The 27,050-nt window shown below is 45.0% G+C and overlaps 1 protein-coding gene across 3 annotated transcripts in view; it reads left to right on the top strand.

Moving 5' to 3' along the window:
• GOLIM4 (golgi integral membrane protein 4) overlaps positions 1-24,964 on the top strand; it is a 56,166-nt gene extending 31,202 nt beyond the window's left edge. The window contains exons 5-16 of one of the 3 annotated variants that reach the window (XM_060274400.2): positions 490-640; positions 855-937; positions 1,954-2,037; positions 6,679-6,846; positions 10,191-10,550; positions 13,609-13,805; positions 15,021-15,097; positions 15,416-15,534; positions 17,298-17,465; positions 18,599-18,667; positions 19,901-19,981; positions 21,278-24,964. In XM_060274400.2, coding sequence (XP_060130383.1) covers positions 490-640; positions 855-937; positions 1,954-2,037; positions 6,679-6,846; positions 10,191-10,550; positions 13,609-13,805; positions 15,021-15,097; positions 15,416-15,534; positions 17,298-17,465; positions 18,599-18,667; positions 19,901-19,981; positions 21,278-21,445 — 1,725 coding nt within the window. In that variant the 3' untranslated portion in view covers positions 21,446-24,964. Of the gene's footprint in view, positions 1-489; positions 641-854; positions 938-1,953; positions 2,038-6,678; positions 6,847-10,190; positions 10,551-13,608; positions 13,848-15,020; positions 15,098-15,415; positions 15,535-17,297; positions 17,466-18,598; positions 18,668-19,900; positions 19,982-21,277 lie in introns of all 3 variants that reach the window. The other 2 variants (XM_060274399.2, XM_060274401.2) reach the window with 2 other exon arrangements.
• The last annotated feature ends 2,086 nt before the right edge of the window (positions 24,965-27,050 follow it).

The following is a 27,050-nucleotide window of genomic DNA, read 5'->3' as shown; positions in this document are numbered from 1 at the left end:
GTAACAGACCCATCAGAGGACTTTACAACATTGGCAAGACTCAAATTGAATCACTGATCTGGTTTGCACGTAATGCAGAAACAATAATTTAGTGCTGTGCCAATTATGCTACTCCTTCCCCTCTTCTTCATGGTATGGTTGCAAGGACGACATTGGAAAGATCGACTTCCTGTTTGAAACCAACCATGGTTTACTGTGGAACTTGAAAAGGTTGAACCAGTGGAGAGGGAAGAGTAAACCATGGTTCAGCGTTATGGCAATCAAGGCATTGTTAACACTCCCACCAACGCTAACCCAAGGTTAATGCTACTCATGGTTTTCATCTTAACCAGACCGACTCCATGGCAGTATTGAAATCCCACAGGCCTATGTTAAAACATGCTCTCATTCTGGGATGGGGTTGCCCTGGACGTCCCAAATACATAAATTCTCAGCTGGTCAGACAAATAATTCCTTGTGATGTGTCTTGCCCCCCCTTTTTTTTTGCAGAGCCAGCATGAAGAACTGAGGAAGCAGCATGCAGACCTGGAAGAGGAGCACAGGAGGCAGGGAGATGACTTCAACAGAGTGGTCAGTGATCATAAGGAAAAATATATGGAGTTACAGCAAGAGAAAGAGCAGGAGCTCTCCAAGCTGAAAGGTACAGCATTGTGTTACTTGGTTTAAATTTTGGGGAGGGGGGAAGAGGGGCCAGGCCGTTCCCTAGAACTGCCACCTTTGTTGGCATTAACTTAGCTTCCATTAGGACTTGACTGCAAATATTTAAATTCGTGAATAATTAGGATGCTCTCTGTCTCTCTCTGCTGTGTATAAATCTGTCGGATCAATTCTTGTTTGCATTGAATTTTTAATAGAATCCATGTATAATCTGCGAGAAGAGAACAGGCAGCTGAGGCAAGCCCACCAAGATATTCATACTCAGCTACAAGATGTGAAGGTAAGAACTTGGCCCTCCCAAGGCAAGAGTTGGGGGCAGGGAGAGAGAAAAATCTCCTTGTTTGCAACTGGGAAAACAAGATGATGGTTGCAAATAGATCTTTTCTTGCTTAATGGAAGGAAAGGTGCAATGGGTATGTTTTTCTTAAATGCACGCACAAACGTGCTGATATTACCTTTTAATTATTTACTAGCAGCCTCGAACTCAGCATTGCCTGGGAATGCTAAGAAACCCAAGAATCCACGGAAATTTTGAAATCAATGGTTAAATTACTGCAGTTTTGAAAGATTCAGCCTACTGAATTGATCCAGAATGCTGTCCATTTTGAATCCAAGCACACACAAAACATTGCTCCTTGATCTCAGGAACCACCACGTAAAATTTGTTTGTGATAGCTTAAGTGGTGTTGAAATGCACAGCAAACCAGCAAACAACTTTCCAAAATAGGTGGCAGACCAGGAAAAAAGTACCCAGTGTTGCTCGGGAATTCTAAGAAACCAAAAAGCCCTGAGGTTTATAAATGCGTAATGAATTTGCTGGTTTCCTGCCATGTTTGGTTAAAACCAAGGCAGTTCAGAATGGCTCAGTTTGCTACCTTGATTCAAAATGGTTTCCAAACGCTAACCAACACCTCCTTCTCTGTATTGGGAACAACAATGGCAGATTTGCCTAATGTCCTGCTTTAGATGAAACCAAATTCAGCAGTCCCAAATCCATTCACAGGGGCTATAAGGGGGGGGGTGTTTTGGCTTTGGGTTGCAGTCCAAAGCCAAAACACAGGGGCAGCACAAGAGGCAAAAACCAGTTATTTCTGCACAAAATGGCAACTTTACTGCACAAAATGGCAACTTTACTGAAGTGTTGGTAAGATGTAAACACAAAACACACACACACAAAAATTGTTTAAAAAGCAGGTGCTGAATCAGTTAAGCAGCTGGCAATCCTAAGATTATTTCTTGGTGTCTGATGAAGTGCATTTGGGATCAACCTTGATGGTGGCGTTTTCTTTTGTGTAGCTGCAGCATAAGAGTTTAATCTCTCAACATGACCAGCTTGTAGTGACGCTAGAAGAACACAAGAGTGCGCTTGAAGCTGCGCAGGTCAGCCAAGAAAATGGCTTTGCATCCACTCTGCTCTTAATGAATGGTGTTTTTGTTTTCGTCTATTTAAAAAACCTTCCTAACATTTCTTTCCTTTTTTTTAAATTTCTGCTGACCACAACTTTTATGCATGCACGCCTTTGGTGGGGGGTGGGGGATCTCTGGTTAACAACCAGCTGCCCTTTCGGGGCAAGAAATGCATGCTTGGAAGGATTTCTGCTCTGCCAAAATTATAGCGTAGTAAATTGTTTTTGTTTCTTGACAGCTCCATTATGGGCTCGAGTGAATGCATGCATGTATGGATAAAAAACACATCTTTCTTTCTTGTCCAGGAGGCTACAAACTACGACTTCCATACAGCGGGGCTGTGAGGGTGTGGCTCGAGGGGATTGAGCCCCTGGAGCTTTCGCACTGGTCCCCCTGGATCATATAAACTTTCCCACCCCCCTTTTTAAAAAGTGACTTTGCTTGCAGGGCTGCTGAATATTCTGCAGAGTACAATTCTGGCGAGACCCCAGCCACCTTCCATCTCAGTTTGCTCAGAGATCTAAGCCTGCACGCGTGCATATAAATTAGCTCATGCAAATTTGTGCTAAGGACTTGCAACATAGGAAGCAGAGTCAGACCATGGGTCTCTCTTGCTAGGTATTGTGTCTACACTGATCTGCAGTGGCTCTCCAGGATTTCAGAGATAGTGGTGTTCCGACTGCGACTTAGATATGATGGAGATTGAACCTGAGATCTTTGGCATGCAAAGGAGATGGTATTATTATTATTATTATTATTATTATTATTATTATTATTATTTATTTTATTCAATTTGTATAGCGCCCTTCATCTGAAGGTCTCGAGGTGGGTCAGAAAATGAAAATACAAAATGAATGCACAAAGTACATACAGTGGTACCTCGGTTTATGAACACAATTGGTTCCGGAAGTCTGTTCATAAACTGAAGCGAACTTTCCCATTGAAAGTAATGGAAAGTGAATTAATCCGTTCCAGATGGGTCCGCGGCGTTCATAAACTGAAAATTCGTAAACCAAGGTGTTCATAAACCGAGGTTCCACTGTATTAAGGACAAAGCAAACCCATAACCCATAACCCACAACCCACACATGCAACAAAATCATCCAATATAACAAGACTAGGCAATGCTCTGGACAATCCATGACATTCCTCTGCTATAAGAGGAATTATAGCCTCTGCGGGACGCGGGTGGCGCTGTGGTCTAAACCACTGAGCCTCTTGGGCTTGCCAGTCAGAAGGTCGGCGGATTGAATCCCCACGACGGGGTGAGCTCCTGTTGCTCTGTCCCAGCTCCTGTCAACCTAGCAGTTCGAAAGCACACCTGTGCAAGTAGATAAATAGGTACCACTGTGGCGGGAGGGTAAATGGCATTTCCATGCGCTCTGGCTTCCGTCACGGTGTTCCGTTGCACCAAAAACGGTTTAGTCCTGCTGGTCACATGACGTGGAAAGCTGTCTGTGGACAAACACCGACTCCCTCGACCTGAAAGCGAGATGAGTGCTGCAACCCCAGAGTCGCCTTTGACTGGACTTAACCGCCCAGGGGTCTTCTACCTTTACCTTTTGTAAGAGCGGAGTAAAGGTCCCGGCAGATGCAAGCGATTTTATCATCAAAATGCTTTGCAAGCAAGTCACAGCGAGCTACTGTCGGTTCTGCTGCCTCCTGTGGGCCAGGCTGTAAAAGGCCCCGCGCTACCCAGAAAAGCTCTGCTGGGTGGCACAGTGAGGATGCAATGGAGGAAGCAAATGAAGCCTTCTTTTCTGCTCAGCCTTCACTGCCACTAGGCAGGCTCGACGATGAGCCCTCACCAGGTTTCGAGTGCACTCAGCTATAGCCCTTTCCCCTGCAGACAGTGTCTTGTAAGCACCTAGCAAAGCTTCTATGGGAGACCTGTGTCTCAGTGAAAAGGGGACGGGCTGTAGCTCAGTACTGGGACACATGCTTGGCATGCAGAAGTTCCAATTCCTGGGAACTCCAGGTAAGGCTGGGAATAATCCCTGCCTGAAACCCTGGAGAGCTGCTAGGTGATTTGTCGTGGTTCCATATGGTATTCCCAGTGCCGGGCTATAGTTGCCCGTTTTTAATTTTCTCGTGACGTGTGTCCTTCACCCTCCAAGGAGCTTCAGGGTTATCTCGCTTTATCCTTGAGCAGCCCTGCAAGAGAAGTGTAGTCAAGAGATTGCAACTTGGCCCGCACCACCTGGTGAGGTTAGTGGCTTGTCTAGGGCTTTGCATCATTTAATCTCCCCCTTCGGCATCAAGGTGTGTTACCCAGAGAGGCTAGCAAAAGTAGCAACTGCAGGGGGAGTACAATTTCATGGTGGTGATGATAATAAAAAGTGTACAAACTCATACAACAAGTTTAAAATAAACTCAGGTACCTCATATAGACAGGAGCATCAGTCTGTTTAAATTTAATTTAAAAAGTGCTTACGTTAATAGTAAAGGAACATCCTTTTTTGCCTGGCACCTACGTTTTAGCAGCCTAGGCACAGGGCTCTAAACTAGCTACACTTTCCAGACTGTCTTCGAAGGCATTGAAGCAATACAACCTTAAAGTTACCCAGGGGATGGATGATGAGCTTTGAGTTGCATAGGGTAAAGTGGGGGAGAGGGGGGAATTGGCAGGACGCTTAAGCAGGGGAAGAAAACCTTACTGTTTTTTAGGAGCTCAAAGAACTTGAGACAGTTGTTTGCCAAGGGGCTTCTTGCAGTGCAAACTTACTCCAAGGCAGCACCAGATCAATAGCTCAGTGGTAGACTGCAGACTTTACATGCAAAGTCCCAGGTCCAATCCCATTTGTCTCCAGTTTTTAAAAGGAGAAGGTAATGCAAAGGGTGGGGAGAAAGACCTCTGCCCAAGATTCTGGAAAAGCACTGGGTGGATAGTCCAGTGATCTGACCTTGGTGAAAGGTGGCTTTTCTGATTCTGCGTTGGTTGAGTGGGGGAAAATCTGTTTCGTCATAAGGCAGAGCAGATATTAAAGTGGTCCTTCGCGTGGGCACTCAAATACCTTTTGGAGAGCACCCTCAGCCTTGTTGTTTGGCATTGCAGGTGCCAACCCTGCTGGGGTTTGGGGGGTGCTCCAGGTTATTGGTTTGAGTTGCACCGTGATGAGTTTGCAAACACCACTTGGTGGGTTGTGTGCTGGATGTACACAGAGAGAGAGGGAGAGGGAGAGGGAGAGCTCCCAGTGTGTTTCAAACTTCTTGTTGATGGGGATGGAGTTGCTCTGCTGGAAAATGAACAACACTTTGCATGTGTATGGTGGCCTTTTTCAGAGATGAAACCAGCAGTGTGATAGCGACTGTGCTTTCTGTGGCGTAACCCCCTACCCCAAAACCCTCTAGGTTCATAGGCTTTTGAGCAGGTTCCATTTTCCTAAAAGCAACCATGAGACCAAAGAAAAGAGCCTGCATTCTCCCCTAGAAACTAACCTGCTGAACTCTTCTTAAAGTTACAGGTAGGTAGCCGTGTTGGTCTGAGTCGAAGCAAAATAAAAAAAATTCCTTCAGTAGCACCTTAAAGACCAACTAAGTTTATATTTTGGTATGAGCTTTCGTGTGCATGCACACTTCTTCAGATACACCATCTGAAGAATCTGAAGAATGTATCTGAAGAAGTGTGCATGCACACGAAAGCTCATACCAAAATATAAACTTAGTTGGTCTTCTTAAAGTGTTGACTGTCTCCAGTTGCTGGACTAGACGGGCCATTGGCTTCATCCAGCAGGCTCTACTTGTGTTCTTGTGCTGTTTTGGCTATGTTAGGAAAAACGCTCACTGCCTGAGCATTGCATATAGGGGAAATGATGATGTAGGCATGCCATACAAAGGTTGTAGGCAGAGCTGGCCCAGCCGCATGGTGCTGCTCCCCTTGCTTGATGGGGAAGAAAATAATGAATGGGGCAGCCATGTGTGACAGCTTCAGCAGCGAACACCAAAATCACTTTTAGGATGGAAAGGGTAGGATCTTGCCTTTCAGCCACATGAACCACAATGCTGCCTTGATGTGGAAAGTGTGTTGGTCCACTGCGTATTTTGTTTTAGTGAACCACCCATGAAATAACACTACAACTTTGTTCCGGATAAATTCATTTCCATCATATGTTGGACAATTCCATTAAGAATGGGAAGCCAGTTTTCTTGCAAGCGTTTGAAGAGATGCTTGCAATTGTTCATCATACACACTCATTCGGTCATTCTCTTTCTCTTTCTTTTTTTAGTGGTGGTGGTGGTTGTATCTTTTCAGTTCATGGGACTTTCCCCCCATTTGCGATTTCCCTCCCCAGCCCCCTCAAAAACGGGTTGAAAGGAAATGTAATAATTCACTTCTGACAGTTCTGTTCCTCTTCTGCGTGGCATGAAAAACTAATCCCCATTTCTGGGCTGTGGGGATTTTACGCTAGACTTTGCATGCCTGCTGTAATGTATTAAATTGGCGCACTCTGGCGCATAGAAGAGATCTCGTTTTAGCACATGGGCGTTTTTGATCGGATGTGCATGTTTAGTTAAAATACCCATCTTGCCTTGGAGCCTCCAGCTTCCCTGCAGTTTTTTAATAAGAAGCGGTTCATCTGACAGTGATATCTAATGGTTGCATTTGAATTCTAGTCCCAGGTGGAGGAATACAGACAGCTGAAAGAAACACTCAAAAAGATGCCTAGCTTCCAGAAGCCAGAAAATTTTGAGCAGCAACGTGTCCTGCCGGTGACATCGGCGTCTTCACCTCTAGGGGACGCCAAAGCACATGGCCCTGACATGGTTGAAGAGCAGAAGGAGGTAATATTGGCTGACTGGCCAAGTCATCTTCCTTGATGGCAGTGATTAACATTCATATAGTGTGCTTTTCAGTGTTCAGAAAGGGTTCCATATATTATCTCAGCAATTTTTATAACTATATTTCAAGGGAGGTCAGTATTACACGTTACAAGCAGGAGGGGAGAAATTGAGAACAACGGACAATAACTCAATTCAGGCATCACATTAAACCACAGTTAAGGATGCTTTAGTTGAAAAACCATGGTTTGCTGTAACTATTCAAAGTGATGGGCCGCAGATATGGCCATTTGTTGGCTTCCAGAGATTCCTACACCAAAATGGGAATGCCAAGCAATTGGAAGATGGGATGAAGAAGAGAAATGGAATAGATTATTGGGGAGCAGGCATGGCTGGCTGGCTAGAACTCTGGAGCAGCTCCCACATTGCCCTTTTTGCTATTTACATGTTTAGTAATGGTGGTGGTTGATCAAATTTAGCCTGTGTAGTACCATTGGCTGTTGCTGAGCAAAATTTGTGTCTTAACGTTGCAAAAGCATCTTATTGGTTAGATAGATGGCATTTGCAAACAAGGGGCGGGGAGATTTGTTAGTTTCATATGTTTAAACTGTTCATAGCAGACTCACAGAAGCTGGCTTTCTGGGATTTGAATGCTTAATTTATTTATGGTCTCAGTATCCTGAACTTTTGATCTCAAGGGAGCCCCGAAAGACTCAAGGTGACTTGCACAGAATACTTCAAAAACAGAAATTGATACTGAGCAATATAAAAACAGCACAAAAATCGTGAGCCCCTCATGGGCCTGGCCTTGATGCTCAGCATGTTGCAGCAAATATGTTCTGGAGGGTCCACTGTGGCTGACGCCGGCCTCCCTTTTTAAAAACAATTTTTCAGGTCCCAATGCTCTGTAGAGAATCACTGCAGCTATAGCTGCTGCAGTCTTCATGATGTTCGGTGCTGCTGGGCCCAGTGGCATTCTGGGAAAATGAAGATGGTTTCGGCTGCTGCAGCCACTTCGCCCAGCACTTTTCGGCTTCCCTTGATCGGGACATTAGACCTCTGTTGATGCACCCTAGAGTAGCATTAAGTGTTGACTCATGTTAAGCTTGTGATCTACTAAGACCCCTAGATCTCTTTTCACATGCACTACTGGCAAGCCAGGCATCCCCCACCTTATATTTGTGCAGCTGGCTCTTCCTACGCGTAGAACCTTACATTTGCCCCTGTTGAAAGGTGTTTGGTTAGCTTTGGCCCAGTTCTCCAATCTGTTAAGGTCGTCTTGAGTCCTGATTCTGTTTTCAGTGGCATTAGCTATGCCTCCCAGGTTGGTGTCATCTGCAAATTTGATGAGTTCCCCCTTATCATATTTGCTTACTGTGGGGGGGGGCAAGGCAGCAGGGTTGCACCACACCAACCTCCCACCAACTCTGCCTTCTTCTGGTAAGCAAGAATGACCCGCCTGCCAGTCAAAGGCCAAAGGCCTGGAAACAATGCCTTATGAGGGAGGAATGGCTTAGGGAGCTGGGTATGTTTAGCCTGGAGAAGAGAAGGTTAAGGGGTGATATGATAGCCATGTTCAAATATATAAAAGGATGTCATATAGAGGAGGGAGAAAGGTTGTTTTCTGCTGCTCCAGAGAAGCAGACACGGAGCAATGGATTCAAGCTACGAGAAAGAAGATTCCACCTAAACATTAGGAAGAACTTCCTGACAGTAAGAGCTGTTCGACAGTGGAATTTGCTACCAAGGAGTGTGGTGGAGTCTCCTTCTTTGGAGGTCTTTAAGCAGAGGCTTGACAGGCATATGTCAAGAATGCTTTGGTGGTGTTTCCTGTTTGGCAGGGGGTTGGACTGGATGGCCCTTGTGGTCTCTTCCAACTCTATGATTCTATGCTGGTAGTGTAGCAGTTCTGCTTCACCTGGCAATTCACCTCCGTGCTGTGTTCATTTTAGGCAAAGGCTTGTCTCCCTTAAGATTGGCCTGCAAGCAAATGTTTGTGTCCTTTGCTGGCTTCGCATATGGATGGCCACATACGTGTGTTGAGCAATGGCTCCTTTGTGAATCCTTGTGCTTAGTAAAGCACGGAAGATCTTTGCTCTTTCCAAATGTCACATCATTATAGTTTGAGCAAAAGAAAGCCGCTTAAACCCCCAGGTGTCATCTTGTCTGTATGCGGCACTTTTTTTTTATGTAAAAGGGGTAAATCTGGTTATCATTCTCATAAAAAATTAATGAAACAAAGAAAGAGTCAAGTACAATGACAGACCATCTCTGATCCATTTATATATTTAAAAACACTAAACATCAACCTGAGTTTTCGGCAATACATGTTGGGAGACACGGGTTCCATAAAGACTGCCATCGCAGGGTGACTTGATGTGAAGCAGAAACCGCAGGCAGTTCAAACGTGAAGGATTTGCGCAGGCAGCTGAACTGTAATTGGAGCATTTCCGAAATCAAAATAAGATCATTTCTTTCTTAGGGCTGATTTCACACCTGGGTGCTTGCCAACTGATGTCCCATCCCTTTGAAGATTCTCGGCTCTGATTCACAACTGAATATGTGCACTTCCTCTGCTGAAATACGTTGTGTTCATGGGCGATGGTGGGGTGATAGGAAAACTTTGACTTCTCTGAGCATTTGGCAGCCGACAGGCAGGACTGTTGCGTGAACTCTTCCCTTGGATATAAGCCCACACTTCTAAGGAGAGGAGAACTGCTTTGCTGAACATTTAGGTCTGTTATACCACCAGTGATCAGCCACATGCTTTGGGGAAGCAAACCAGGCAGACAAGAAGTCATGGCCCATGCCACATATCCCCCATTCTTAGCCTATCACATTTGAGAAATAAAGATGCTTCAGTTGAGATACCTGCATTGCAAGGGGTTGGACTGGATGACCCTCAGGGTCCCTTCCGATTCTATGATTTTATTCTACACTGCTAAGTATCCGCTTTAAAGCTCATGTTTCCTCTGTGCTCCTTGCCTTTGTTGTACGTTTTAATCTCTTGCTTTATTGCAGGCATAGGCAAACTCCGGCCCTCCGGATGTTTGGGACTACAATTCCCATCATCCCTGACCACTGGTCCTGTTAGCTGGGGATGATGGGAACTGTAGTCCAAAACATCTGCAGGGCCGGAGTTTGCCTATGCCTGCTTTATTGTGTGCTAATGTATTTTAGTTGTGTTTCATGACATTGCAGTTTTTTTAATTGTTGCAAGCTGCCCTGAATGGTTCATTAGCATTTGGAGGGATGGGCTAGAAGTCTCTCTATATTAAAAAATAAAAAATAAGCAGGACAGTCTTTGAAACAGGCCATTTGAAGTTTAATATTCTGCACTGTTTCAGATAACGCTAAATGGTGATCAGCCACTGGGGGGAGAAGAAGCCAACAGAGGAATCCACTTGGAAGGAAGAGAAGGCAGAGCGGAGCCGTTTCATCCTGAAAGAAAAGCCAATGAAGGTCACCCGCCGCGGGAGCTCAATATTCAGCAGAAGCAAGAGGCGGGAGAAGACGAGGAGCAACATGTGGAACAGGTTGCAGAGGAGCACAAGAAGGAACTCGAGGAGGAAGAGATGGAGCAAGCTGGGCAGCCTGAACGCTTGACAGAGGATCTTGACCAAGGCAACTTGGGGCATGAATGGAAGGAGAAAGGGCAGGCTGAAGAGGAAGAAGCCAACACCCTGCACGAACACCATCATTCAGAGGTGAGCTGTTGGTGTAATAGACACATAAATAAGAGCACTGTCATGATTTTTGTTCAACACACCAGCTAGCAAATAAACCCTATTAAATCTATCGGGACTCATTGCCCAGTAAGTCGGTTTGGAATTGCAATTCAAGCAGCAGGGAGAGAGGGCTCGAAACAATTTAGCTGGTTTTGCTGTGCCAGTCACAAACAAGCCCTTTCAGAACGGAGGCACATACCATGACCCGAAGGGTGTGCTGCAATTTGCAAAGGGCAAGGGATGGAGCCTGCCAGTGTGATGCTGTCGCTGTCACCCTGTTGATTAATTGGATGTGCGCAGCCCTGGCCACACTTTGGAAAGGGAATCGTGCCACCTTGAAATGCAGTGCATGCTATATATTACAGAATGTGATGTGCTGTGTGACAGATGCAGTTGGTAACACTAGTTGTCTTCCCATTTCTAAAATTTGCAAGCGAGGAGGGGTGTGTTTGTTGCACGATCTCTCTATTAACCTTTCAAAAAAAAAATCACATTCATCACCCCGGGGCACTGGAAGCCAGAGCGAATTTCTACACCTTTTAAATTCCTTTTTTTGAAACACATTTTTAAATGGTGCTTAAATAGCAGGAACCTCACCCTGTTTGTTCTCATCATCCTCCACCTTGTTTAGACTGTCACCTTAAGCTGGTGCTTGATTTGAAATCCAGCTACATTACTGGCAGAGGCAGAAGCCGGAACATTTATTCAGCTTTAGTTCGTGGGCAAGCATCCTGCATGCCATAAGTGGTGTAGGCAACAGGAATCGTGGGCAGGAGCCAGAAGGGATCCTGGGCCTGGTTATGTCATTGAAGCAGATCGGACACTCTTTTCTTTCCAGCGTTGTGTTGCTTCCTGGCCCAGGAATCATATGAGTATTATATGAGTGTGTGCATGCATACATACATACATACACATACATACATATGCACTATAGGGCACACTGCAGTGACTCTCTCACTGGGAGGGGGGCCATAGCTCAGTGGTAGAGAACATGTTTTGCATGCAGAAGGTCTCAGGTTCAATTCCTGGCATCACCAGAGGGGTGACCGTTGTCAGAAACCTAGGAGATCTGCTACCAAGGTATCTTCAAACATTTCAGACCCAGGGTGCACTTTTAAACGGCCTTGGTCCTGTATACCTGAAGGAGCGTCTCCACCCCCATAATTCAGCCCAGACACTGAGATCCAGCGCCGAGGGCCTTCTGGCGGTTCCCTCATTGCGAGAAGTGAGGTTACAGGGAAGCAGACAGAGGGCCTTCTCGGTAGTGGCAACCCGCCCTGTGGAACGCCCTCTCAGCAGATGTCAAGGCAATAAGCAACTATTTTACTTTTAGAAGACAACTGAAGGCGGCCCTGTTTAGGGAAGTTTTTAATGTTTGATGCTGTATTGTTTTTAATATTCGGATGGAAGCCGCCCATAGTGGCTGGGGAAACCCAGCCAGGTGGGCGGGGTATAAATAATAAATTATTATAATATTATTATTACCCCAAACATGCATTTGGGGGACCCATTTCTCAACTTTTTACAATATGTCTGCATGGTAGCAGTGCTCTTGTTGTGACCCACCTGGGATCAGGTCGTGACCCACTAGCAGGTCCTAATGCACCAGCTGAAGACAGTAATGTCAACAGTATTGAACCAGGTGGACCATTGGTCTGGCTCTCTATAAGGCAACTTCCTGTGTCCCTTCCAGTCAATTAAATTTGTTAAGGCTTTTAGCCCAGCTGGAAACATCATTAAAAATAAAAGCAGCGATATAATAAAAGAGCCCTTTACAAGTTGTATGCAATCTGCAGGCAGTATATTTGCGTTTGATGGCAGAATCTGTTCTTGCCATTTGCCTTTGAGTCCAGAGCGCTCTTCCTTGCATCCAGATGTGCCCTAATATTTTGACAGGCCATTTTAATTCTGCAAGCAACCTGCCTCAAGGAACTGAGCGTCTCAAGGGTACAGTGCATACAGGTAATGTTTTGTGTAGAGCTGTAAATAGAATCTCGGAGAGATGGCTCTGCCTTCTGGGTCACGTCTCAGGGGTGCAAAAATCTGCTTGTTCCTTTGGTTTCAGCCCAGGACCTTGTTGGTGTTTATCTGACTAACAAAGTCATCCTGTATTTCAAGCTTCATTAGAACTCACGAGTGTCCCTCAGCCCAGAGTCTTGGCTGATGCTCAAATCGTTACGTGAAATGTATTTCCCCTGGGGCTCCTGCCCAACTTTAGAGGGTTTCCTGGCTAAAAGCATCCCTTGTATATGTGTGTGTGTGTGTGTGTGTGTGTGTGTGTGTGTGTGTGAGAGAGAGAGAGAGAGAGAGAGAGAGAGAGAGAGAGAGGTTTTCTTTCAAGCCCTCTTTCCTCTTTCTGTCTGGGCATCCACCTGTCATTTCCCTCCATTATTTTAGGTCCTATCATCTATGGAAGTAAGGGATTCTGGGATTTGGGGAAGGAGCGGTGGTGGAACGCTTGAAATGCTTTGATCTCATTGATAAAGGAGGGTCCTGGCCAAAACAGGGAGGGGTTAATCCCATTTCCCTTTTCTTAATCCTCGCGACGACCCATAAAGGGACGGGCTCTCCTTCCTTGGAGGTTTTTAAGCAGAGGTAGGATGGCTATCTGTCATGGATGCCTTAATTGAGATTCCTGCATTGCAGGGGGTTGGACTGGATGACCGTTGGGGTCCCTTCCAACTCTACAACTTTGTGATTCTAAGTGTGGAACAGGTTCTTTCAGTTCAGGAGCTGGTGTACTTAGCAAGATGTTAGAACTCGGGAAGCGGCCTTATTTGGCACCAGATCCACAGTCTGTATAGCCCAGCAGTGACTAGCAGTGGCTTCCAGGCTCTTGCAACAAGTTTTTTTCTGCCCCCTGTGCTACATGTTTCTTTTAAGTGGAGGTGATGGGGATTGAACCCCAAGCCTTCTGCATTCAAAGCCTATGCTCTGCCACTGAGCTACGGCTCTTGCAGTTCATTCTGCCTTTATTTTCCGTACTTAAGCCTTTTCTTACTTAGGTCTTTACTTTAAGCTATTTGTCTTCGCCCAGGAACCACCAACGGTGAAGACGATAACCCGATACAAATCTGCCTACGAGGAGCAGCTGGAACAACAGCGGCTGGCCGCCCAGCGAGCGGAGGAGGCCAATCGCCTCAGAGAACACCAGGAGTCTCTGCACCAGGGGAGGCTACAAGAGCACTTGCTACGGCAGCAGCAGCTTCAGCAGCGAGAGCTGACACTGCGCAGGCAGGCAGAGCAGGGCGAAGAGCAATTTAAACACCGCCTAAGGTTATCTTTCTAAAACACACTTTTGGCTCCTGTCAACCTCTGAGAAAGGAGGTCAGCTCAGGTTGCCTCAGACTTTGAAAGTGACTAGAATTTCCGGAACCTTCTGGAACCTTCTGGTACTTTCTTCAAACCCCTGCTTGGAGCTCAGGGCCACGCTGCCTTTGTGGGGGTCAGGCTGCTGATATGCTACCTGTGGGGAGGTGCAGGCCGACCCACCTCTCCACAGCTGCTAGATACGAGAGCAGGATAAAGATGCGGGCCATTCCCTGACTTGCACCATGTCCTGACAGCAAGCATTTAGAAAACGGCGTTCACCATGGGCGCCTACAAACTGGCTTTTCAAGTGTCTGCTGTCAGGAATCCTTTCTGCATTATATTGCCTTAAAGCAAGGGACCTTTTTCCGGACTCAGGGCCACATTCTCTCAAGGGAAGCCTTACGGGGGGGGGGGGGTCACGTGCCAGTGGTGGGCAGGCCTAGTAGGTGGAATAGCGGGTGTGACTCTTAGCATTTGTACAGTGAACAACATTCCAGCCATTCAAAGTGAGAGGTTTTGCGTACATGCATCTCTCCAGTCTGCATCCATTATCACAGTTTCCCTCATGGAAACCCTGCGCATTGCAGAGGATTCTGGGAACAGGTGTGTATGTGTGTGTGTGTGTGTGTGTGTGTGTGTGTGTGTGTGTTCTAGGGGAGCGCACTCACTTGGTGTCCTGGGTTGGGTTATTCTTCCCACTCATGAAAGAGCACCCTCTCTTGCCATCTCACACTCACAGTGCAGCTAGCAATGGCCCTGTACTTCCTTCCACATGGGTGCATTGCGTTGCTGTGGCAACACATGTAAAGTTGGAGGTGCAACCCACAATGGGGGAAGGCTGCCTTCCTCACCAACACTCTCTGTACACCAATACAAAGAGGTGCCTAGCTGGCTCCAAACCCCAACAAATAAACAAATGGGCAAGCATTGGTCTTCCATCTTTTCTCACAAGGATGTGTGCCCCTGAGCTGTTGCTGAACCCTCATTGCCCATCATCCCTGGCCATGCTTGGCAGGGGCTGATGGGAGTTGTAGTCCAGTAACCTCTGGAGGGCGATAGGTTCTCCACCCCTGTTTTAACAACAATAAAAATCCCCTTGCGAATCCGAATTAACCCCTTCGTATAATGTTTCTCCAGCCACCAATCCCATTACGACAACCTGGATCAGGATATTGTGCAAGGAGAACAAGAAGGTGCCCAGGAAGAAGAAGAAAGTAAGTGATGTTCTCCCCAACTCTTGTCTTTAACGCTGCCTTTAAAATAAGACGTGTGTAATTGAAAATGCAATCAATGGGTTGGCCATATTTAAAGCAGGTAAAGCCCAGCTTGGCTTATTTCTGGATTTCATGGGGCTCATTCATCTCTATCTTCTTGTGCCGAAATTTTCTCTGTCCACATTATCCAACTTTCATACGTCTTGAATTGCACATGGAAGCTGTTTCTTTCGTGGCTTACAAATACGGTGTTCCGCTTATGCGGTCTTTCTGAATGGAAGGAGGGCTGAATGAATGATCTGAATTGACTTTGATCAGATTACGATCGGCAGAACCAGCACCCAGGTGAAGCGGAGGAAGAAGACCACAATAATGCAAACGGACAACAGGATCATGAACTGGACCACCGAGCAGAGAGTGAGCAGAATGAAGAACCGGTGAGTGGGAATAGCATACATTGATATTTTAAAATTGCATTTTGGGGCAGTTTTATAACAGACAGCAATAGACAGGAAGCTAGTTAAGTCATTAATTGTGTGTCAGGCACCATGCTGGAGGTGCTTCTTCTTGTAACAGAGGCAGAAGCAAGGCTTATTTGGCCTGGAGGTACTGCCTTGGATTGTCGGTGACACTGACTGGGGCCACCATTTTAAGTTTTCCCAGGTATTTTGTGGCAGCCATTTTTTTAAAAAAAGAAAAACAACAGTTCCACAGAATGTTTGGAGCATTGCATTTTGGGAAAACTACGATGGTGGCCAGGAGCCCATTGCTGAGCCCTCCTCATCAGCTGGCTCTGAGGCTGGTGGTCCTGTGTTAAAAGCAAAACAACAAATAAATAAATGGGGTGTGGTAACATCAGAGAACAAAAAGCAGGCCAAGAATCTTGCCGTATCTTGAAATAGTAAATCAGTTTCTTCAGAATTCAAGGAAGGAAGGGTTAGGGAGGAAGTACGAATAATAACAGCCAGCATTTATATAGCACTGCCATGTCTGCAAAGTGTTTCATATTTTGTTTTACTTATATATGCCTTTATCGTAGGTTTTATATCCTGCCTTTCTGAGCAAATGCCACTTCAATGTGATTTGCAACAAATTTAAAACAAAAGCCATTTAATAGCTCAATTTAGACTGCAGTCAAGTAACTCTCTCTCTCTCTCTCTCTCTCTCTCTCTCTCTCTCTCTCTCACACACACACACACACACACACACACACACACACACACACACAGCAATAAAGCCAGCTGATCTTGGCAAGACAGGCAATTATTCTCTCCACATAGCAAAGGTTGAGGTGAGAGAGGGTGGCTTGTTTATAAGGCAGTTTCTTAAGTTCATGGCAGGGGTGATATTGGCTCCAGGGGGTTCTTGGTTTGCAGTTCAACATCTTCGCTGCTATGCTACACAGACTTGATGGATCAAGCTTTGGAGTAGGAAGAGATGTGCTCAGATCAGCATGGCCCTGTCAGTTTTAACACAGTGAGCACCTGCCTACTTGCTCCTCTTATAGCAGTGCCCCTTGACTGGGAGTGGATGCTGTAAAGAATTACCCTGGGTGTACTAACTTGTAAGTCTTTATTAAACCTACTAGGGCAAGTCACTTTCTCTCCTGGTTTGACCTACTTCACAGGGCTACTGTAAGGATCAATAAGTCTAACCCTGATCCTGCGGCCTTTGGGTGAAGGCCTCTAAGCTGCCATCTCATACACTCAGTTCAACAGCTGAGAGTTGGCTGGGTGCCCACCAGACTTTGCAGCCACTGGAGATTCGCATCTGGGTATATGTCTCCTTGTGGTGAATGGCTCTGAGACCCCCATGTATAGGGCGGTATATAAATTCAATAAATACATTTTTAAAAAAATCAGAAATGTAAGGTGGTATCTAGTACCACTGCTACTCAGAGTAGACCCGCTGATGTTAATGGGAATGACTAAATTTCAGTGAGTCTACTCTGAATAGGGCTCATAGCTGTCAAGTTCTCCCTCTTTTTAAGGGAAATTCCCTTTTGCTGAATAGGCTTCCTCGCGAGAAAAGGGAAAACTTGACAGCTATGATAAGGCTTCATTGAGTACAACCCATAGATTGTAATTTTGCCTGCTCTTGAAAATCTAAAGCAGATCTGAGTGGTGTGTTGGATATGGACCTAAGGCGACGTTGTAGTGAAATGCGTTTTATTCTTTATTGAAATTCTCTCGGAATGCAGAAGGCAGCCGGGGATGATGTCAACCCAGCTGATGATCCCAACAATCAAGGAGAAGATGAGTTTGAGGAAGCAGAGCAGGAGAGGGAAGAGAACCTGCCTGATGAGAATAAGCAACTGAAGCCGAATAACCCAAAACAAGAGAACCCTGAAATGGAAGAACATTTAGTGGTCAGTATACAAAAGGCCATAGCTATCAAGTGGAGGCCCTATTTCAAACAAAGGCTGCAGCTTCAAGGGATGTCCTGTATGTATGAAATAGCCATTGCAAATAGGCATTTCACCTCACACACAATGCATTGCAACGCATGGATATTCAGACCTTGGGTTTCCCATGGCATTAGACTTCCATGGGCTTGCTCTGCTTTGCATTCTGCCACACCTTCCTTCCAACTGGATCAGGGAGAATTTCCTAAAATGACCACATGTGAAGTTTGCCGCAGCTGATTTGTTTCATTTATTTACACCTTCCTTTCATGATCCTGGGATGCGGGTGGCGCTGTGGTCTAAACCATAGAGCCTAGGGCTTGCCGATCAGAAGGTCGGCGGTTCGAATCCCCGCGACGGGGTGAGCTTCTGTTGCTCGGTCCCAGCTCCTGCCAACCTAGCAGTTCGAAAGCATGTCAAAGTGCAAGTAGATAAATAGGTACCGCTACAGCGGGAAGGTAAACGGCATTTCCGTGTGCTGCTCTGGTTCGCCAGAAGCGGCTTTGTCATCCTGGCCACATGACCTGGAAGCTGCATGCTGGGTCCCTTGGCCAATAACGCGAGATGAGCACCGCAACCCCAGAGTCGGTTATGACTGGACCTAATGGTGAGGGGTCCCTTTACCTTTACCTTTATACTATTCAGTATTCCATTATCACATCTATTGTTTGTCACTTTGCTCACTGATTACAAAATGCATAAGCTGCTTTGAGTGCATGCTAATGTAGAAATATCGGGTTTATTTTACACAAATCTATTTTAATTTGTTAGATTTATACCATGCTCTTCCTCCCCAAAGAGAGCCCAGGGTGACTAAGCCCTGGTTGTAACAGAACTGTGACTAGCTTTTAACTATGGTTGGTTTCTTAACTATAAACTCCGGTAGAGGCACCTTAATTGCTGCTATAAGACGAAACAAAACTATACCTGCGCAGATCCCTTGGTGAAAGGTGAGCATTGGAAATCAAACCCTTGCCATGTTGCATCCTTTTTTTTTTGTAGTTACGCCTCTCCTGGGTTTGATTTTAAATAAGTAAGTCAATGCATGGTTTTCAGTGATATTAGAGGTATTAGCTATGGAATGTGTTTGTCTGCAGATGGTGGGTAACCCTGATCAGCAAGAAGACAATGTGGATGAGCAGTACCAGGAAGAGGGAGAAGAAGAGGTAAGGAACCTGAGGGGACCTGCTTTGGAGGAAGAATGTGCTAAAAATGTGATAAGTACTGTACTTTTCCATGTATAAGACTATGTTTTTTATTTTTAAAAAATTCATGCTAAAAAGTGGGGGTCGTCTTATACATGGGTAGTGCATAGGGTGGGCGATTGATTGGTTGCTGTCAGTGGCTGTTGTGTGTGTTATTGGTTGCTGCGTCAATGGGTGGTGTTGATTGGCTGATGCTGTGGCAGTTGGTCAGGCGATTGGCAGCTTCTGCTGGCAATGGGACAAACGGGAGGCTATTTTCGTCAATACCCCCTAAAGAAAGCTCAGCAGCCCTGGGTAATCCCCCTCCCCCGCAAAAGCTGAACAACTTTGTGCCATATCCCCCCCATTTTCTTAAATTTGAGTCCCCAAAAATAGAGGGCGTCTTATACATGGGGACGTGTTATACACGGTAAAGTACGGTAACATCGACAAGAACCAAAGCAACAGCTCTCTTAATTGTCAGCATATATCTGTATTATTACTATTTAAATTCCTTACCCGTTCTTCACCATACGGTCCCAAGGCTGGTTACAGCATTTTTAAAAATAAAAAATACCATATTAAAAACGGTTTAAAAGAAAGAGATTTGCTGTACACTCACCTGCAGCCCTTCCCTGTAGGATATGGGAGTAAGAAAATGGAATATATTGAGTACAATTGCCATAAGTTTTTGCAGCTGGGAAATGAACCAAAGCATATTCTAGGAGATAGGAGGAGAAAATCCCAATTTTTCTGCAGGTCAAGGCACTTTGAACCCTCCTGTATGTATATGTAGTTAATGAATGTTTGCTTTCCTCTACTACGCATTGCAAAGGCATGTCTTCAGGGTGACGTAGTGGTTAGAGTGCTGGACTGGGACCTGGGAGACGAGGGTTCAAATCCCCACTCAACCATGAAACTCATTGGGTGACCTTGGGCTCGTCACTGCCTCCCAGCAGTCTAACCTACCTTACAGGGTTGTTGTTGTTGTGGGGATTAAATGAGGAGGGTAATTAAACTAATTATCCAAAGAGGTTGTGTAGCCATGTTGGACTGAATTGTTTGTGTATAAAAACCACTTGTTCTCTTGAGAGAGAGAGAGGGTGGGGGAGGGGCAGGATATAAATGTAATTAATGAATGGCCACACAAAACTTCAGGTGGCTTCAAATGGGTTGTTACTTCCCCTCCAACTGGGCATATGTGTCTCTTTTCAGGCCCAGGGAGATCTGACCGAGGAGAAGAAGAGGGAGCTGAATCACAACGGCGAGGAGCCATACGGCGAAAATGATGAAAATGTAGGCACACTGCGTAGATGGGGGATGCTCGATAAAATGGGTGGTTAAGGGAGGTTTTGTGTGTTTCCAGCCAGTGTGGTGTAGTGGTTAAGAGCGGTAGACTCGTAATCTGGGGAACCGGGTTCGCTTCTCCGTTCCTCCACATGCAGCTGCTGGGTGACCTTGGGCTAGTCACACTTCTCTGAAGTCTCTCAGCCCCACTCACCTCACAGAGTGTTTGTTGTGGAGGAGGAAGGGAAAGGAGAATGTTAGCCGCTTTGAGACTCCTTCGGGTAGTGATAAAGCTGGATATCAAATCCAAACTCTTCTTGAATATTCAGGTCAGAGATGTCTGCATAACACTACTGGGCTACGTATAAAATAAGAAAAAGGACAAACTGGTTTCATTCCAGAAAGGAAAGCTCATCACGGGTTAATTCCGCATTACCCCACAGTGTGTTCATTTGAAAACATGGGTGGGTGGGTGGGTGGGTGTGCATTCACCTGCCCAGTGGCAGTGTGGGTAAGCATATGCCAAGATTGCAGTCCCCACTTCCTTCTCCATTCACCTGGGGCATGTGCAGGGAGGAGAAGGCATAGGTCAGCTAGTCAAGAGAAGAGGAGGGTTTTCAAAAGGCATATCAAGTAATCACACCCAACTTTGTGGACAGCAGGATCTGGAATCAATCTAGCAGCATTTTGAGGATGAGCACGGTTGATTCTGGATTGAGGAAAAGCAACATGTTTTGTGCTGCAAGCAGGTTGTTTGTACGCAGCCCTAGACCCTGACTACTCCAGGCTGAGGAGCAAACAGCTTGCGCTCTTGCAGTTGCTATTGAATGGCCTCCGTGATGCAGTGGAAAGAACACCAGGGCATTCTTGTTTCCCTGGACTATTTGACCTTTGTCAAACAATATGTGATCAGTTGACAATGTTGGACAGGTTAATTGGCCCAAACCTCAAATGTAATTATTGGTATTCTTTTTAGAAGAATTTATAGCAATACGGCTGAAGGGAGTCTTAAAAGAGCACAATATGTTGCTCCAGCTGTTTGTCACAACTTTATGCTTGATCTCTCCCAGCAGAAGATAGTTCGGTTCAAGGCTTTAGTAATCATAGAATTTCAACAGCCTGCAGTAGCACAATAATGCTGTTTTGTTCTGTGCTATGACTCTGGTGTGGGTGTGGGTGTTAAGAAATATTTCGCCATAGCAGATGCTGCAGAGTTTTATCATCAAATACCTGTTTCCCAAAAAGCTGAATAGTTTTCTCTTTTGTTATCTTTGTTCTGGGGTTATTATTTTCTCATGCTGCCAGGCTGAAGAAAAAATGAGTGAAGGCGCAGATCAAGAGCAAGAAGTCCAAGAGGAAAATAATCGTAAAGAAGGCCGTGATGAGAACTATGAGGAGGAAGAGGAGGAAGAGGAGGAAGAAGAGGAAGGTGGCGCTGTAGCAGCAAAGGCTCATAGACGAGGGGAAATGTGATTCTAGGTTGAGCTGCAAAATGGCATCTGCTTGGAAACAAAAGAAGAAAAATTTTAGTTGCTAGAGAAGGCCTTTTTATATGTATACATAATTTAAAAAAATTTCTCTTAGAAGTCTTTGTGGTTTTATACAAATGCAATATTTTAGGTTAGCATTCCTTTTCTACAAGATTTTATGTGACAAAAACAAATAGATGAGGTGGCTGCCCCCTTATTTTTCCTCTTTATTTTTATACTGTTTCTTTTCTAGAAGTTTGAGGATCAGCTTCAACTTAAATCTGTTTGGCATTGTCCAAACTGTGACCAGCCTTTAGCTTTCAGGTGTATTTCTGGGGGTTAGGGGAGACTGAACATTAGTGCCTAATCTCTTCGAGTTTGAGAAACGGCCGGCTGCAGGGTTGCACCCATATCTCTGTGAGATACTGGATTTTACATCCAGCTATCTACGGGACAGCACATTCGAGCACCTCTGTGACACTCATACACACTGGGTGGGACTGATGTTGTGGGTCTTTCCCACCCTCTTGTTGCTCTCCCTCCTAGAGAGGTGTAATTGATTGGATTAGCTCAATGCAGACATTTGGTCTTATCCATATATATGCAGTACCTAACCCATGCAAGTGTGTCACCACAGGCCATAAAGTATAGATGGATCAAAGGGTTTCTTCTTACCGCTTTAAATATTATGTGCATGTAGACTTGACCATTGTACATCTGAGCCCAACATTGTTGTCATGTGTGGTGGAGATAGATCTGTCCATCGCCTTATTGCCCTATCTTAGAGGCTGCAATCTGAGAATAAGCCCCAAGGAAAACAAGGAAACTTACTTCTGAGTAAACATATTTGGGGTATGACTCTACCACCACTCAAATCCCTTCTAGATCAAAAGAAGATAGATATAGATCCCCCAATTTGGTTTATTTACCATATGATACACACGTTTTGGGACGCAGGTGGCGCTGTGGGTTAAACCACAGAGCCTAGGGATTGCAGGTCGGCAGTTTGAATCCCCACGATGGGGTGAGCTCCTGTTGCTCTGTCCCAGCTCCTGCCAACCTAGCAGTTTGAAAGCATGTCAAAGCGCAAGTAGATAAATAGGTATCACTACAGCGGGAAGGTAAACGGCGTTTCTGTGTGCTGCTCTGGTTCGCCAGAAGCGACTTAGTCATGCTGGCCACATGACCCTCAGCCAATAACGCGAGATGAGCGCCGCAACCCCAGTTGGTCACGACTGGACCTAATGGTCAGGGGTCCCTTTACCTTTACACACGTTTTGAAGTCACAGTCACAATTTCTTCTTCTTTAACATTGCGTACCTCTCAAAAAGTTGTGTGGGATTTGTTTTTGTTTGTAGACCGTAAAGTGCCTTTCTTAAGGGCTCAAGGAGTATTTCACATATATTATCTCAGTAATCCTTACCACAACCCTTGTAAGGTAAACCAGCAATAGTGTCCCCATATTTCCAAATGTATGTATCCTAATGTTTAAAGAATACAGCTGGCTGGAGGCTACCCAGGGGGTCATTGAAGCCATTCTCCTCTTGTGCATAAAAGCTCCCCTTCTCAGGGCTTCCACTGTTGGCTTAAAACTTAGTCATGATGTCAGTAAGGAGGGCAGGATGTCAAATAAATCCATAAGAAGGGAAGGTGCTGGAGACTGGTGGCTTGCCAGAGAGCCAGCGTGGTGTAGTGGTTAAGAGTGGTGGACTCATAATCTGGTGAACCGGGTTCACTTCCCCTCTCCTCCACATGCAGCTGCTGGGTGACCTTGGGCTAGTCACTTTTCTCTGAAGTCTCTCAGCCTCACAGAGTGTTTGTTGTGGGAGAGGAAGGGAAAGGAGATTGTTAGCCCCTTTGAGACTCCTTAAGGGGAGTGAAAGGTGGGATATCAAGTCCAAACAACTCCTCACCTCCTCCTGCTCCTGCTCCTGCTCCTGCTCCTCCTCCCCCTCCTCCTCCTCCTCCCCCTCTGGTTGCTTAGCCGGTGTAAAAGACTGGATATTATTAAGGCATATACGAATGTATGGCTAACATGAGATTTGAAACCAGACCTTTCCTATCATAAGTGGGTGGAGATGATGGTCTCCTCTTATCTCAAATGAAATTTAGTATTATGTTTGACAGAAGAATGAAAAGAATGTGAAAAAAGGAGTAATTGGGTGGTATGTTGATCTGTTGATCCTTGGATCAGTAGCTCTATTTTATGTTAGAAAGGTGTGTGGTACAAAATGTGGTACATTTGACTGGTTACAAGTTTCTTATTCCTCACCTCCCTAACGATGTGCTGCTTTCCAGGCAAGCGGAAAGGCTTTACCTGGCAGAAATAAAATGGGCGGTTCTTTCCTGGCATGGTGGCATGGTGGTACGTTGGCTTCAAAAGGGTTAAAAATCAAGTCCTCATTGTTAAATGTCAGAAACTGGGAATTGATACCCGTGACATACTAGCCCTACAGTACCTGAATAACTGGACCACCAACTCTGTTGCTTCTTATTCTCCCACTAATATTATTGTTGCTCCTACAATTTTAACAGTGACACATGGGCCAAGAGAATGACTCACCTGCTTCCTTCTGCCTACCCACCTGCAATCTTGTACGGTTAGCATCATGGGCATGGGCCAGGTTAACGGGCAACAGTTCACAATGGCCTAGCCAGAAATTAGGACCTACCTCGGTGATGCTGGTGTAGTGCATAGCTGTGATTTCTGCAGGCAATACAATGTGTGACTGCTGGTTTGTCTGAGGGACACGTGACATGTTCTGTGATCATGGGCTTTTAAGATCGTAGCTGAGTTGCAGAACTTATATCCATGATTATACTGCACACACCCCATCCTTCATGCGCTTCTGTTCCTAGGGATACTAGTGAGCAGGGAATGGGAAAAGGTATTGGAGGACAGAATTGTGTGTGCCACATGACCTGCCCTTTGCCCCTTGAGCTAACCTGCCACCCAGAGATGTGGCAGAAGATGATGTCCAGCGGCTAGTGTTGGAAGTAAGATTAATCTGTCAGGCCAGTTAGCTTCTACACATGGATTGGAATAGAGGCACCATTTTACCCTTCACATTTTGGAAGTGAAAGGTCTTGGGCTGGCTCCAACACTTCCTCCCATCTTTTAAGAAATTGCATATGACCCATAGGCTACTATTTTAACTTTTTTATATGAATGTAATATAATTCATTTTTGTACTAACCTGATTAATAATTTTGCTTTTGTAGATGCTTTGAACTATTTCCTATATATATATATATTTAAGAGTGGGGTACTCTTAACATTTCATAGGACTTTGTGTGTGGGTGAGGATTTGAGGTTTCCTAAATGTTACAAAAAAAGATTTATCACACATGGAGAAAAGAGATTCCTGTTTACATAAATGACTGTAAAGTGTATGATATGTACATAATCTTCGGAATACAAATATTTTGATACATTTGTGTGTATTTTTAATGCCATGGGGCAGTATTTAATTATTCTGAGGCATATTTTAGGGTCATCAATAAAAGTTAGAATCAAAAGTAACCGCTATGTTAGTCTGGTGCTCTTTTTGCTGTTGCTCTGGTGGCAGTTTCACAGCTGTTCTGAGAATGAATGGACGCAGCAGGAGAGGCACTCCAGATGAAGAGTGACTTATGGGGGGGCCGGACTGGTTAAAATTCACACAGGAGAATGAATATATGTGAAATCTCGTTTGATGCTTATCTCAGCAGCTGGGGAAAAAATTGAATGAAAGAAAGAAAACATCTAGAGGGACTGGAGGGAAAAGATCGGGATTATCACAGACTTTGAGTGACGATTTGGACATTAGAATAAAGACGGCAGTGTGGACAGTTGTCAGGAATCCCCAAATTTTGAAGCATGGGAACTCAATTTTTTTTTTAATGATTTGGCATAACATTCGGTTTAATTGATATGTATTGGTATAATTTGAAATAATAGGTGTGATATAATTGTGTTTTAATTGGAAAATTAATAAATAGATTAAAAAGAAAAAAGAGAATGAATGGATAAAATTGCAGGTAAGGAATGCTTGCAAATATTAAGTATTTCCTGTTTCGTCTTTAGTCAGAAATGTTCACACATGGATCATCTTGACTGTATCTGCTCTGACACAAGAGCAAAGTATTTTATTTGGTAGGAAGAGAAAAAACATAATGTACTGATGGTCAAGAAAATTATATTTTATTAAACCGACTTCAGTTGGTGCAAACTATTTACATTTTAATTATACCAAGCCCTTCATCAAAGAAGGTAAAAAAACAGCTCAGTCTTCTAGAACAAATTTCACAGAACCCTCGGAGGACGCTTCAGTCTGTTCCTACCTTGGGAAAGGATGGTGGACCATATCTAGTGATGTGTAGCTTCAGAGAAAGTTGTTTGTGTTCCTGTTGCTGCCTCAATTCTGAATAGGCCTCTGAAGTAAGATAGGAGAAAGGAAGAGAACCTAGCCCAGAGTTGGAGAATCTTCCCTTTGCTCAAGGCTGCACTGGAGTTGCCTGGCTTGTGCCTGAGTGATATGTGGTGGCCTTGGAGACATCTTTACAATCAAGGAGAAATACATCTTATGGTAAAACCAATGGACACACTACAGTCAGGATAGACAAGGGTCCTTGCATTTTGAAGGCTGTTACAGGTTTCCCTCTTCAAGCTAATCAAACCCAACCCTATCAGTCTTGACTCATATGCCATGTTTTACTGATATTATAATCATAGTGCATTGCCTTCCTTCATATCTTTAGGTTCTTCCAAGCTTTTCTAAGACAAATGATGTCACCAGAATGCTTACGAGGGGTGTCCAAACTATTTTCAAAGAGGGCCAGATTTGATGAAGTGAACATGCGTAAGAGCTGACGAAAGTGGTTGACCTTTTTTTAGGATTGAAGTTGTTCAGCTTTTTAAAGGATTTTAACCCAGGAAATAAACTGCCACAGGGGCTGGATTAAATCAACCGGTGGGCCGGATTATGTTGAAGATTCATTCCCAGTGTCTGCAGTCATGGGATTGTTGTCTATCACATGACGGCGTATGTTTTTCACTCCACAGAGTTGGAAGTGACGGAGACAGGGTGTTTGTGTTACTGTCTTCCATGAAGTGAGACTATTATCCTTTGTTTCTCTCTCTCTTTGCTGTATGATGCTAGAGAGAGAGGGAGCCATGTTGCAGTGCTCCGTGTGTGTTTATATGTATCAGTAAATAAAATGGATTAGCCAAATGCTGAGTTGCTGAGGTCTGTTACGCAAACTGCGAAGACTCTGCGGATCCCTAAGCGTGCTAATGCTTTTTGGCATCAGTCGCTGTGATGTTCAGGCTGAAGAAAGCTTTTGAAGCTCCCGAACGATCAACCAGGAGGGAGAGAACATGCCAGTCGGGCATGTGTCTTTGCCAAGGTCCTACTCATGTGTAGGATGCTCAGGGCCGTCTCAAGGAGGTCGGGCGCCGTGGCGCGGAGATCGCTCTGGCACCCCCCACCACCGAGACTACCCCTAGAGCCGGGCCTGAGGACGCTCCTGTAACAGACTAGGCCCCCAGGCTGGAATTGGGACATGCCTGGTTTAGGCATATCTAAATTGCTAAGGAGCAAGGTGCTGGTAATAAAAAAAAGGTATTA

The sequence above is a fragment of the Zootoca vivipara genome, chromosome 5 (assembly GCF_965207765.1).
Source record: "Zootoca vivipara chromosome 5, rZooViv2.hap1.1, whole genome shotgun sequence".
NCBI classification, from domain to species: Eukaryota; Metazoa; Chordata; class Lepidosauria; order Squamata; family Lacertidae; genus Zootoca; species Zootoca vivipara.
This window is presented reverse-complemented; position numbering and strand designations above follow the sequence as displayed.